We start from the raw sequence: 13363 nt of genomic DNA on the forward strand, positions 1-13363 counted from the left end.
GAATCGCTGGCGTAGAAAACACCCCACATAACTGTAACACACACACTGGTGAGAGAATGCTAATGGACTGGAATGTTTGACAGCGGCCTCTAAAATATTGTTTTCACTCTTGAGTGTCTGTGTGAGAGAACCACTTTACCAGTTAGGCCTCTGAGATTTAGTGACTTTCACTTTACACAAAATGTTGTCGCTGTGGTTATCAGTCTATATAAAGGACAGAAACGAGTTGAAACAACCTCTGTTGTACTACATAGTACTGTGAAATGTGTTCAAAGGGGATTAGAAATAAATGTTTAAATCACTGAATGTTTTTACCACCGTGAATGTTCTCTTGAATAATTTGACACATTGAATTGTAAGTATATTCAAATTGCATCTAAAAGGATTTTTACCTTTTATTTTTATCATTCTTTTCATTTTTGATCAGGTTTGCTGGAATGGGTAATCTTCTAAAAGTCCTAACAAGGGAAATAGAGAACTATCCACATTTTTTCCTGGACTTTGAAAGTAAGTCTGAAGGAGTGTGCAGGAGTTTGACAGGATGCTGTAACCATGAAACTCTTCCCCATAGTCCGTCAGTAAGCAGGTGGTTTGTATCTATGGGTCACTCCTGGACCGAAAGCTGTGGCGACGTCTGTACTTGTCTCGATCTCTCTAACACGCCACCCACCTCCCTTTCTTCTCTCGCTTTCCTCTCTTTCAGAAACCAAATGGGGAATCTGTTAAAAGTGCTCACTTGCACTGAGCTCGAGCAGGGGCCAAACTTTTTCCTTGACTTTGAAAGTGAGCACAGCTTTTGCCTGGCCTGGGTTCTTCTACCTTCTCTACACTCTTCACTTCTGTAGAGCTTTACTAACCAGGGTTTTGGGACAATTTCAATTCGCTTTCAATTAGAATTATTTTTGTAAATTTGTTTTTCTTCCATTGGCTGAAATGAACCGGAATTGTCTCTGACCCTTTTTTTTTGTTGACTAACCTACCTGCATGCTTCATAGTCCCTCTGCTCCTAGAACAGCTCATGGCTTGCCTATTGTCTATCATCTAACCACGCGATATCTGTTTAAAAGCTGCACCATGTCATCTTCCTCATAATGTCTCATGCCAGCGAATGACTCATTCTAGAAAGATCTTCTCGTATTGGATGTTTAATACGTCCCGACCTCCTATTGGTCTATGATTGTCCCGCTAGTAGAGATCTTAGACTAGGCCCAGATGCAGTCGAAACGAGCGTAGTGGTCGTAAAACCAATGGCGTCTCACGTTGCATGAACGCATGCAACATGAATCTCCATTGCGTCATTGCCTTGCCCTCTTCCTACACATAATGGAGGTTAGACACAACAGCTGAACTGTTTTAACATATTCAAATATCCTGTTTTTAGCTTAGTCACACATGGGGGGGACACACACTCACGCCAAGCATATTCCTTAGTGCTAACCTTATTCATCCCTTGTTGCCATGGCATCAACATCACACTTTTTTAAAATTTTTTTATTTTTATCTACCATAGAGGAAGGGAAGGAGGAGAATGTTTTTCTTTATAACGCAAATACTCCTAACAGTCAGTATTGTAACTAATGTTCTATATTTAGCCTTTGTCTGAATATATTGTAGGCTACTGACTGTTAGCTGCAGCTTATAGGAAAATGCCATGGGTATGCTTTTGAAAAGCTAACCATCTAAAGGGCAGAGCTGTAAATCTTCCGCCTGCTGTAGCTTGGTAGGGAGGAGCAGGCCATGCTGCTTTAATACCGTAAGAGACCTTGCCGCTCACCTGTTTCACCACAGTGGCCTTGCTTTGTCTCGTCATGCTTTAGATTTAGTCTAGCTTTGATTCTAGAGTTTCATGTCTGTCGGGTTTGCTGAATGTTTTTTTATTTTTATATAATTCCCTGACTAAATTTATTTAATTCTATTAATTGTTTAGAAGTTGTATTACGATGCGAGGAAAGTGGCCTATACGTACGTGATTTGTTTTCGACAAACCGACAGTCATACACATTGGAGCGTCCCCAATTCCTGTAAACGTACCGTTTGCCTCGTCACATGATCATTAAAAACCAAAGTGTCAGAATGTGTATGAAGTTTCATGCACAGTGTTTTGTCTGTGCTGCCCGTTAGCTAGCCAGGCTAACTGTTGTTGTGTGGCAGATGCGCAGCCTACAGACTGTGAGAGGGAGGTATGGAACCAGGTGAACACTGTGCTCCAGGACTCTGAGAGCATCCTCTCTGGCCTACAGGCCTACAAGGGAGCAGGACAGGAGATACGAGATGTATGTATATCTACTGGATAATGCTCTCTCTCTCACACACACACACACACACACACAGTCATAGACATAGGCTATTCATATTCAGCACACACACAAACTGAAACAAACCTTTACATTTATCGTTCTGTTAATGATCTCAATGACTTCCAATTCCCGGACCTGTCATTTTATTTTTTATATATCCCATATAGATGTATATTTAACCATTGTGTCTGTGTGTCCCCAGGCCATTCAGAACCCCAATGACATGCTCCTACAGGAGAGAGCCTGGAACTCCGTCTGCCCCTTAGTCATACGGCTCAAAAAGTTCTACGGCTTCTCCCTGAGACTAGGTCAGTGCAACATTCAATTCCTTCACGAAGAAGCGCAGAGGGGGATGACATTTTGGAATCTCTATCAAAAGCCAATCAATCCAATTTGGTGACGGTGCTGTACTGTTATCTTAAAGGGGATTCTCTGCTACTTTTGTGTACTTTTTAGCTAAATAGTTCTGAGTAGCGCTAAAAGTGTCCCCCCCCCGACGTACTGCGTCACGCAAGTGCTGACACGTCGTTGCTCTCTTGCTTTGCTGTGGCTCCATGATGTGCCTCTTGCTAGCTGTCACTCGTATGGCGAGCGGCTGAAGCTCATTGGTTAAATTTGAATTGCTAGGGGGCCGGCCCATGCGGGGAAGCATTTGAGTGAATGGCACAGCTTCTAGAAAAACAGTTGCTTTCAACCTAGGGATTTCGTGGCTAATTGAGGTAAAAACCGTAATTCCACAAAAAAGTATACACATAAGCTACACGTTGGCACATCAACCCAAAGCGGGAGGTAAAGAAAATAGGTAGAATTCACCAAAGTTCAGGAGCATGTATTTTTTTAAAGTGTAGTCTTATTCACATTTGAGAAAGTATTTTTTTGACAACCTAGCCTCGTTCTCCTGGTTGTGTGTCGAGGGGGCCATGTGTAGCCTGCTGGAGAGCCTGGCGTGTTTAAAACCTCACTCATGTAATGTAAAATGTGTGTGTTTCTGCTCCTGTAGAGAAGGCTCTCCAGGGCCTGCTGGAGTCTCTGACGTGTCCCCCCTACACCCCAACCCAGCACCTGGAGAAGGAGCAGGCTCTGGCCAAACAGTTTGCTGAGATCCTCCACTTCACCCTGCGCTTCGACGAACTCAAGGTCGGACTGGCTGCTATTGGAACACTACATCATCAAACCACTCTTTTTTTAAATTAAACACACATCATTTCTGTGAAAGTGCAAAGTTTTGTACCCGTTTTATTCCCTCCGGTAAAGAGTTCCTATATTGTTTATGTTGGTACTGAATGATTGTTCTGTCTTTCAGATGAGAATTCCTGCCATTCAGAATGACTTCAGTTATTACAGGAGGACAATCAGTCGAAACAGGATAAACAACATGAATGTGAGTCAGAGAAAGTGTTGTCATATCTATCCTGTAACTTCCCCAATCCTGCAACCGGGATTTCTGAAAAACTTGGCAATTTTGGGGAAGTTACCAGAGTTTTGCGTCCCTAGTCATTTCTATTTTAGATCCAATGTGACAGAATAGCTCATCTGTATTTTGGGGGGCTGGTTCGCAGTCTGAACTCCTTTGTCGTTGCCATCCAGTCTCCTCTGCCTTGACGCTAAAGAAGGATCAGACGTTGAGCCTGATAGTCTGTTTTACGCCTGTCTTGTCTCTAGTTGGATATCGAGAGCGAGGTCAACAATGAGATGGCCAACAGAATGTCACTGTTCTACGCCGAGGCGACGCCCATGCTGAAGACCTTAAGCACAGCTACGACAAACTTCGTAACCGAGGTAAGAGACTAGTCCTTTTCCCCTTTGTTTGCTGCTCGGTGATACGATTTGATGGTCAGGTTTGTGTTTAATTTGATAGCAGCACTGTTTGGTCTGTTTTGAGGCAAGTTGGTGTTATGTTGTTTATAGTAACCTTGTTCTATTCCTACCCTCCCCCAGAATAAGACATTACCCCTGGAAAACACCACTGACGTTCTCAGCACCATGGCCAGCGTCTGTAAAGTCATGCTGGAGACACCGTGAGTTGACTTGACATTCTAGCAGCGCGACATTCCAGGGAAAAATATATCCAGAGCGACAGTATGTTTATCGATGCCACTATTAAACACGGTTCAACGTGTACTTTTAATTGAATAGTGTGTGTCTTTGTCTTTCTCTCTCCAGAGACTACACGAGCAGGTTCAACAGTGAGGACACGCTCCTGTTCTGTATGAGAGTGATGGTTGGAGTCATCATCCTGTACGACCACGTCCATCCCAACGGAGCCTTCAACAAGTCCTCCAAGATCGACGTCAGCACCACCTCTAATATATACTGATTCTATAATACCCTGAAGGCCCAATCTTACTCTAATGTTAGCATGCGTAATTTCGCTCTTTCGTCTAAATCGCGTCAATGGGAAATGTGGGTGAGTTTTTTTTTTCTTCAAATGCTTTAAACATGTTTTTCAAGGTTTAAATGTATTTTTTTTTTGTTTCTCATCAGATGAAGGGATGCATAAAGGTCCTGAAAGAACAACCAGCAGATAATGTTGAAGGTCTCCTAAACGCCCTCAAGTAAGTCTCTCCTCGCCGCAGTTTAGTACTTCTCTGAGGGGGAGAGGGGTCTTGTCCGACCTTACTAAAGTTTCTGAACACCAAAGGATTTAGAAATGGCGCCTTGGTAAGAATGCTACTAACAAGTTTCTGACGATGGTATGGGCGGTGCTCTTTGGTTGGAGGCATTTTCTCTGCAATGCAGCGAACAGTCCATGTGACTCCTGTGTGTCTTTTTTAGACAACCTTAATTTAACATGGCATATTTTGATAGAAAAGTCTGAAAACAGCTGCCACCGAGGTGTTTCAGTCCCATTGCCTGCTTCACATTAGTCTGCTCTCTCTTTCAGGTTCACCACAAAACACCTGAATGACGAGTCCACTCCAAAAAACATCCGAACGATGCTTCAGTAACATTTCTATCGAAAGAGGATCCATGTACTGACCTAAAAAAAAAAAGATGTATATGTTTACATAATTTAAGACTGGATGTTAATACTTGTGTATTTACATAGTCATTCCCTCCAACTTACTGAAACATATAGAACATGTACCTTTTACTTTGAAAAATGAGTTGGCTATACTGTAATTTTTGTTGAAGCACAAATTGTGGATATACCTTTCAGCCTTACAAAGCTTGGCAAGCAGCTTGGCAAGCAGCACTTGAAGAAACAAGCACTCCGGTTGGTTCCTATGAGGGAGCGGGCAAATGAAAGGAGCTTCATTGGTGGTTCGTTGTCAACAGAAGCTGAATTCCGAATTGATGTCGAACCGGGTCCCAGATCACTTTGCGCTGTCTTCCTAACGCCTGTGGTGGTTCAATGTTGGCAAGACGGCACAAACTGACCTCTGAGACCATGCTACCCAATCCCTATCCATCTCTGTAGATCGGGATGATTGGATGGGTGTAAGCAATATGGCGCAAATTCCACCTAGTCTATCAGAAGGCAAGGGGAAGATTGTTCAAACCTATCAGATCTACAGGAGTGCCTGTAGGGACTAGAGGTTGGTTTGGAATTTAGCGAGGGGAAGCATCGGGGGGGGGGGGGGGCTTTCATTTGAAGTGGTTTCGGTATGTTTGTGGACGTTGTGCTTCGTTGGCAAGGAAGTGACGGTGCCATAAGAAATAAACCAATCAACCAAATGTTTGATCCCGTGTGGCAGGAGGATGAGGATACAGTATGTCGTTTAGTTTTCTTTATTTTTCATGTATCTGGTGTGTTCCTTTTTGTATCTAACAGAAGTCCATTGCTCAAAGAAGCAGCTTTCAATACAAATTAAGTCATGGTTATTTTTGAAGTGACACGCAGTGGCAAAAACCATTCCTTCCTTTTTTTGAGATCTCTACTCTGGTAGTAGGATAGCGGTGATTCTGGTGAGCCTTTTCTCCTAGTTGTTCTCCTTTATCCTCTTAAGGACGAGTGACGCCTCCGTCTGACTGTGGTCCCATTCTCTATCCTCCTACCTGAAGTGTACTCGTTCCCTCACCGTTGGTGCAAGCATTGACTAGACTAGAGGGAGTTCCCACACCTGTCCATTCTATGAAGGGGTGTGAGCGAGTGCGCACTTTGAGAAGACGGGCCGAGAATTGGGCTGCGGTCACACTTCAAGACAGTCACTTCTGGTAGGGTGAAAAAGAAATCCCTAAAAATGTACTCACAGCAGTCATCATTTCAGTACACACAAAGTACCATTCTGTAGAATAAGGCCTTGTCGCTCACTCCTATACTCTTACTTACATCCGAATGTGCAAATATATTTGTCACTGATTTTGTTTGGAGGCACTCCAAGATTAAATCTACACTCCATATCGTGGTTTGATGATTGATTAAATATGTCAATTTCAGACTGGTGTTGACCCCTGTGTAACTTGTGTTGCCCTTTTTTGAGTAGTTTTTGTGTGTGTGCAGCATTGTTTCATGCTAATGAACATTGACCAAAGGGGCATTATAGGAGTATTCTCAAAGCTCATTCAGCATGTATACACTGGTGTCTTATCTTTTTGACTTGGTTCAGTGGTAAATAATATTCATCTAATTATTAACAGGAGAACGATATTGGAAAGTTATCTACAAAATGTCAGGATTGTGAGTGGCTTTTGTTCTGGAAATATGTGGTGTTCTATGGAATTGGAGAAACGGTTGTTTGGTAAAGGTCAGACAATCGCTTGTTATTGATTTTTTTTTTTAATGACTTGGAAGAAAATCTGCGTTAACTTGTTGTGCTGCTGTCTCGATCCTGTCTGTCCAGACGCATGTGGAATTGAAGCTTTTTTTAATGATAGGGAAATGCAGAGATGAAACCATTTTAGACTATGGCTGTTCACACAGGCAGCCCAATTCTGATGTTTTGCTCAATTATTGGCAAAAGAGCTGATTGGTCAAAAGACCAATTAGTGTAAAAAGATTAGATTTGGTCTGCTTGTGTTAACGCAGCCTAATTGACCTATGTCATGTTGAGCAGCATGCAAACAATTAGCCTGGTCCCAGATCGGTTTGTGCTCCTGCCAACTCGCATGAGCTCATTGTCGAGCCAAACATTTCACTTGACAATGAGTGGCAGGGAGTTGGCATGATGGCACAGACGGGCACTCGGGCTACTAAACAATGGCCAAGCTTTTACATGCGTGTCCCGTTCATATTTTCCTTATTAGAGAAACCCACAACCCTACGACTGTTAATGGGCTTTTATGCTAGACTGAAGTAGCCTGTCTTGTGCCTCTTCTTGTCACGAAGTCGGCAATAGTCACCAACCTCAGAGAATTATGAATGAAGTGTATTTAATTATACAGTAAATTATTAGGATCTACAGTGTTGATGTGAAATGAGAGGAAGGGCTATTATAGAGTTTTAAAATCCACACAGTGAATATCTGTTTTGTCCATCCAAGCTTCAATAAAATCCTTACTCAATGCATCTCTGTAACATTACTCCTCGTGATAACATACAATGCTACTAACAAACGTTTAAGAAAAAAAAGAACAGGTCATTAACCTCCTTGGATTTTGACATTCATGTTAATTGTTTATTTTATATTTTGTCTGGTGATCCATAATGCACTTTGACAAGTGTGAGCCATACTTTTTGTGTGTGATGGATGCAATGTATATATGCAATGGATGAATACTGTACGTGGACCTGTCAGACATGTCAAGCTAAATGTGCACCATACAGCCATATACTGAGGATGTTTCAAAGGTTTAATTCCCAAAAAAGATTTCTTGTCAAACTTCTGTCAGTATTGAACTACACAATGTCTTCAGCACAATACATGTTGTTATTATTATTATTGTGTGTTGTATGCAAGCTGTATTGAATATTGAGATATTTGATTAGTAGTTGGATTTGCTTTAACTGACAATACTTTTTAATGGTTTGGAACGTTGGTTCAATGTTTCTTATAAATGGCTTTTGCTTTATCTTGAATGGATGTGTGAACCGAAAATTAAACTGGTACATTTTCTGCACCTGGGTTTGTTGTCATGAATATTTTATTGACATTTTTCCATACCAAACATCAAATTATGTAGTCATGTCCATAGATTGTGTTCTTGTCATAATTCAATTTAGTGGAAATGTACGTCAACATGATTTGATGTAAAATCAAGAGTACACTTCTCAGTTCCATCTTCCCAGTACTGTTTGGTTGAACGGCTTCTCTTCTGAATCTCACCACTTCAGTATATATAGTACTGTTATCAGTACTGTACGTCCTCTGTATTGTAAACCAGTGCTTCTCAACTGGTTTTGCCTCCGGACCCAAATTGGTACCCGTTGTCTCGGTCGCAACCCAATATTAGAACTAAAAAAAGCCACCTGGAGAAGTATTTGTAACGCTATATTGATAGTAACTGTAGCAATGTATATGACAAGGTAACAACGTTCCCACATGTTCTATTGTCAATACTAATTTGACCCATGATTGATAAACGTTTGTATGCTAACTGGTTTGAGACCACAAAATCAACCAAATCTGCTAAATAGCTCGATATTGAGAAACATTTTTTTTAAAGAAGATTTCTACAACCTTTTACCTGGCTTTCGTAGTTTAAGTGCAGACTGGAGTCTTATTCATCACCCCAAAACAATAACCATTTTATTTAATCAGACACCCGCGACTGATTTCGAACCACTCGACCAATGTTCCTTCTAAACTGCGCACATTTCCTCCAGGACTGCTGCGCAGAAGAAATGCACGAGATTGAACTTCACTGAGTTCGCCCAATTAGTTTGCAATATATATATCAACGTTTTTTTCTGTGATCGAATCAACATATCAACCCTTTTCAATGCAACAAACCTAATTTTACAAGATTGAGTCTGATTTTGTTGTAGCCAGAGCGCATGGAGTAGAGAGAATTGCGCTTTTCAGATCTGAAGCGCCCGTGTGCACACTTATTGATATTCTTTGCTAGTTAGCGCGTTATTAGCTCAGTTATATATAAGTATAGGTCAGCAATGGGGAGTTCCAACTTCCTACAAGAGCACAAAACGTGTACGCTACATTTCAACATGTCTTTGAAAAGTCAGTCCGGTAAAAAGCTTGTCTTAATTAAAGGAGCAGAGTTGTATTTTGAGACAGGCTTGAATATGCAAATAAGCCTATAGGCAGAGGGGTGGCGTACATTGTCTAATTCTCTGTATGGTAATAATTAATTTTAATTTGTAAAGGGGTTTCTTGCATCATACAACCCAAGGCAATTTACAGTCACCTATTTGGCTCATTGTCTAAAACTGTATGGGTACAGCCTCAGTGCTCACTGTAAACGCGCGCAAATTCTCACAATGTTGAAGTTTCTGCTCACACAGACCAAAAATATGCTCAGTGCTCCCCCAAACAAAACAAAAAACTAGAGGGAACATTGGTCAGACTCCAGTTGAGCACCGCTGTCTGTGCTACAGTACTAACGTGCTCCACAGGGTGGCGATATAGTTCACTCGTCCCCCACTGGAAGCTTGTATCCTCCAAGGCTTGTCCCTCAAACAGTGGTGCTGCTGAAACCTCAAACCATGTAAGTCAATTATACATCATACATGATACAGAACATTCACGCAGTGAAAGAAAGCATTCATTGAGTAAGAATGTAATGTCACGTGTTTGCTTGGACACAAGTTTCCTTTTTGATGGAGAGCTCATTCTGTTAGTTCAACCAAGAATGTACATTGAAAGGATTGGTCATCTATTGTCTTACTAGGCGTGGTCCTGTGTGTCCTGTGCGATGGACAGATTTAAGGAAAGTAGGAAAGAAGAAAAGGAGGAAGGAAGGGAGGGAAAGATGTTTCTAACTAGGAGTACTCCTGTTTGTCCTCATTTGATGCCCTCAGTCCTTCCTGACTGAGCCTGGGCACCGCTGGCCTCACAGGACCAGGTCGTATCCCAGCGTTCCATTGGCTCGACCGCGACAGGCTCTTGGCTGTTGCCTTGGTGACAGGGTACTCTAGGCTCTGTGTGGCCCATTGGGGGCGGAACCGGTTCTGCTTCTGCTGTCCTGCTCCAGAACCCGAACCTGGAGTCAGGTCCAAGGACAGGAACATCTAAGAGGGAGAAGAACAGATGCAAACGATGTATATTTTGATGCATGCCTACATGTTATACTGTCCGTATTGTCCCAATCTGTGTCTAAGTTGCAAGATGACACGGTATGGTGAAGTCCTCTTATTGTATTCTGTAACAATATATTTAGGTGTGTTTTCTCTTTTAGTTTGGTTTTCGTCTGATAAAATGTGTGGTATTTCTGTAAACGGAAACACTTAGAATGTTCAATGACAGTGTTCTCTCTCACACACACGCACACGCACACGCACACACACAGACACACACACACACACACACACACACACACACACACACACACGCACACACACACACACACACACACACACACACACACACAGAGAGAGAGAGAGAGTCCCCCTGGGTAACGCATTTACATGAATTTCCATGTGAAGTCTGTTCAATATGCCTTATGTCTCTTGGTGTGTTAGACAGGGTCTTCAGACTGGTCATATTCTGATGAGAGGTGCTTACCAATGACTTTGCCTTGCGCAGTTTATAATTGAATGCAGACAACTCTTTCTTATTTTCATTGTATGTGTTGAAGACCCCTCTGCTCTTCACTTTTCTGGAAAACAGACCATTGTCACTGGAACACCAGGTAAAGTTACATTGGAATTCATAGGCTGATTTAACCGATGTCTGATTGTTCAATTCAATATTATACTTTATTTATAGCCTCAGGGGCAAATAAGAGTTGATTGTGCTTTCATTTGGGAAGGAATGCTTTGGTTTGGTAAATGCTTTGTATTTCAAGACTGATGTACTTTTTACTACACACACACACACACACACACACACACACACACACACACACACACACACACACACACACACATACTCACTACATACTAGAGGAAGTGGTCTTACGCTTGGTGGGCGTGCTCTATGGGGTCCAGATTTTCCAGATAATTGAATCGCACGGTGTCAGTGGGGTGTCTGTCTGCACCCCTCCACGGGGGTAGCCCCTTCAGCTGGGACCCCGATGACCACCTCGTGGTGCCGCCACCGCTCCTCTCTTGCTGGACGGGGCGTGCGGATCGCACCTCTCTGAGGAAGCTCTCTGATTGGTCAAACGTCACACTGTTTATGGACGTCACCTCGGGGACAATGAACTCCTGCAGTGATAGAGTCTGAACACACAGAAATTGTGTCTGTTCCGTGCAGGTAGTTGTATACCCTGTCCAGGCCTCCAGTCACTCACCTTAGGTTTGCCGATGTGGAGCTCCAGTACGGTCTCTATGTAGTGTCTCTTCCAGACCCCATGTTCAAATGGTGTGGGAGCAAAGTTGATGCACCAGCCCAGTTTAAGACACTTGGGCATCCATTGCTGGTCCAACTCAACTATACCCTTCCAGTGCCAACTCACCTGCCAACACAGGTACACAGGTACCGCTAAAATGGGCCAGGACATGTCACACATTTAAGTGTCGTAATGTGGTGCCTCCCTCCCTACTTCTACCTACCTGTGCACACCTGCAAAGACTCCTGGGGTCGAGGAAAGAGAAGACATAGAGAGAGAGAACTCTGGGCAGGACAGAGGTGAAGTCTAGGTTCTCTTCTGGAACCCTCTTGGTCAGGTTCTGACGGAGGAAACGCAGCTGGCCCACTGAACACCGGGAGAAAAAGTCCTGTAGAACCGCCTTCCTCTGGCCGTCGCTCCACTTGTCAAACTAACAGACACACAGGGATGGCATCAGCTGATCTTAAGTGATGTATACTGTCATTTATTTTTTAATTTAACTAGGCAAGTCAGTTAAGAACATTCATATTTACATTGAGTGGGTTAACTGCCTTTTTCAGGGGCAGAATGACATATTTTTGAATCTTGTCAGCTTGGGGATTTGATCCAGCAACCTTTTGGTTACTGGCCCAATGCTCTAATCACTAGGCAACCTGCCACCCCCAAACAAGCACCTTCTTCAGATGGGGGTAAATAAAGTAGAATTGAAGGCTGTAAAATGATTGCTTATGTGGTTCTGGCTGCATTGCTGTATGTCTAACCTATGATAATTGATCATATTTTAGCAATTATCAATTTATCAATTTTACCTTCCAATTTTTAGAGGCCCACTTACCCATTTTCCCAGCAGGTTTCTTCGCTCTTCAAACACCTAAAGAAGAGAGATGTTTAATCTAAGTAGAAGATTACATTAAAACTGGATTATTATAAAGATTAGAGTCATCTTTACATTGTTATTAGACAGCTGGTGGTTAAGAGGTGTCCAGGCACTCATTTTGGTCTGCATCTTGGCCGAGGTTAGTGAGGTCATCTTGGCCGAGGTTAGTGAGGTCATCTTGGCCGAGGTTAGTGAGGTCATCTTGGCCGAGGTTAGTGAGGTCATCTTGGCCGAGATTAGTGAGGTCATCTTGGCCGAGGTTAGTGAGTTCCTCGGTGCAAAGGACATCTTTCAGCTGCTACAAATCCGCAACAAGTCAGATCTGTGTGGAGGGAGAAGAAGACTGCATCACCTGAAGGGGAATCGTCATTGGTTAGGGCTATCGCATTTATTTATTTGCGTTATTCACTCATTAAATCAGAGTAGCCCAAGCAGTCCTAGTCAGTCAATGAACAGTCACATAAAACCTACATAAGATACCTGTACTATTACTAGCTCTGCTTTCCCTATATTACAGATGTGGATGATCCACTAGACTAGTGGAAAAGTCCTACCATCAATCTCCTCCGGCCTATGATGCATGAAGCAAGCAAGCATAGTTATCATCCCAATCCCGAATCCTAATTGTTATGTATTCGTATCTTGTCCATAGGATTACCAGTACATGTCACTTTGTTCTTCAAGCGCTCGTACAGTTGACCTGTTTCCATAGTAATGGGTGTACTGTGGGGTGCACCTCCCCCTCTCCTTCTCCACCCAACGTTGTCACCGTCGCCGCTTTGCGTAGTCAAGAGCAACGACATGAGCGACGCAAACACCGCTTGACACACAAGGGTGGCGCTGTTGCCACCGAAATGCA

The 13363-nt window shown here is 42.8% G+C and overlaps 2 protein-coding genes across 14 annotated transcripts in view; one reads left to right on the forward strand and one right to left on the reverse strand.

The window, feature by feature from the left end:
- The window catches only part of LOC115107952 (CYFIP-related Rac1 interactor A), a 28003-nt gene extending 19701 nt beyond the window's left edge, over positions 1–8302 (forward strand). For 6 of the 12 annotated variants that reach the window (XM_029631767.2, XM_029631766.2, XM_029631764.2 and 3 more), the window contains 10 exons: positions 428–507; positions 2152–2273; positions 2500–2605; positions 3298–3434; positions 3601–3678; positions 3960–4076; positions 4236–4315; positions 4461–4587; positions 4782–4852; positions 5182–8302. In XM_029631767.2, the coding sequence (XP_029487627.1) occupies positions 438–507; positions 2152–2273; positions 2500–2605; positions 3298–3434; positions 3601–3678; positions 3960–4076; positions 4236–4315; positions 4461–4587; positions 4782–4852; positions 5182–5245 (972 nt within the window). In that variant the 5' untranslated portion in view covers positions 428–437 and the 3' untranslated portion in view covers positions 5246–8302. Of the gene's footprint in view, positions 1–421; positions 508–703; positions 784–2151; positions 2274–2499; positions 2606–3297; positions 3435–3600; positions 3679–3959; positions 4077–4235; positions 4316–4460; positions 4705–4781; positions 4853–5181 lie in introns of those variants that run through there. The other 6 variants (XM_029631760.2, XM_029631759.2, XM_029631763.2 and 3 more) reach the window with 3 other exon arrangements.
- A 1364-nt stretch (positions 8303–9666) lies between these two features.
- On the reverse strand, positions 9667–13245 carry fbxo16 (F-box protein 16). 2 transcript variants are annotated; one of them, XM_029631771.2, is made up of 8 exons: positions 13059–13245; positions 12577–12826; positions 12463–12498; positions 11851–12057; positions 11589–11753; positions 11255–11517; positions 10859–10952; positions 9667–10365 (listed from the first exon to the last, which is right to left on the reverse strand). In XM_029631771.2, exons 2-8 carry the CDS (start codon positions 12790–12792, stop codon positions 10117–10119), a joined length of 1230 nt encoding a protein of 409 aa, XP_029487631.1. In that variant the 5' UTR covers positions 12793–12826; positions 13059–13245; the 3' UTR covers positions 9667–10116. The 2 variants fall into 2 exon arrangements, with proteins under 2 accessions (XP_029487631.1, XP_029487632.1); XM_029631772.2 differs by having other exon boundaries at positions 12577–12856.
- Between the last annotated feature and the right edge of the window lie 118 nt (positions 13246–13363).

This window comes from Oncorhynchus nerka, linkage group LG24 (assembly GCF_034236695.1).
Source record: "Oncorhynchus nerka isolate Pitt River linkage group LG24, Oner_Uvic_2.0, whole genome shotgun sequence".
Classification (NCBI taxonomy): Eukaryota; Metazoa; Chordata; class Actinopteri; order Salmoniformes; family Salmonidae; genus Oncorhynchus; species Oncorhynchus nerka.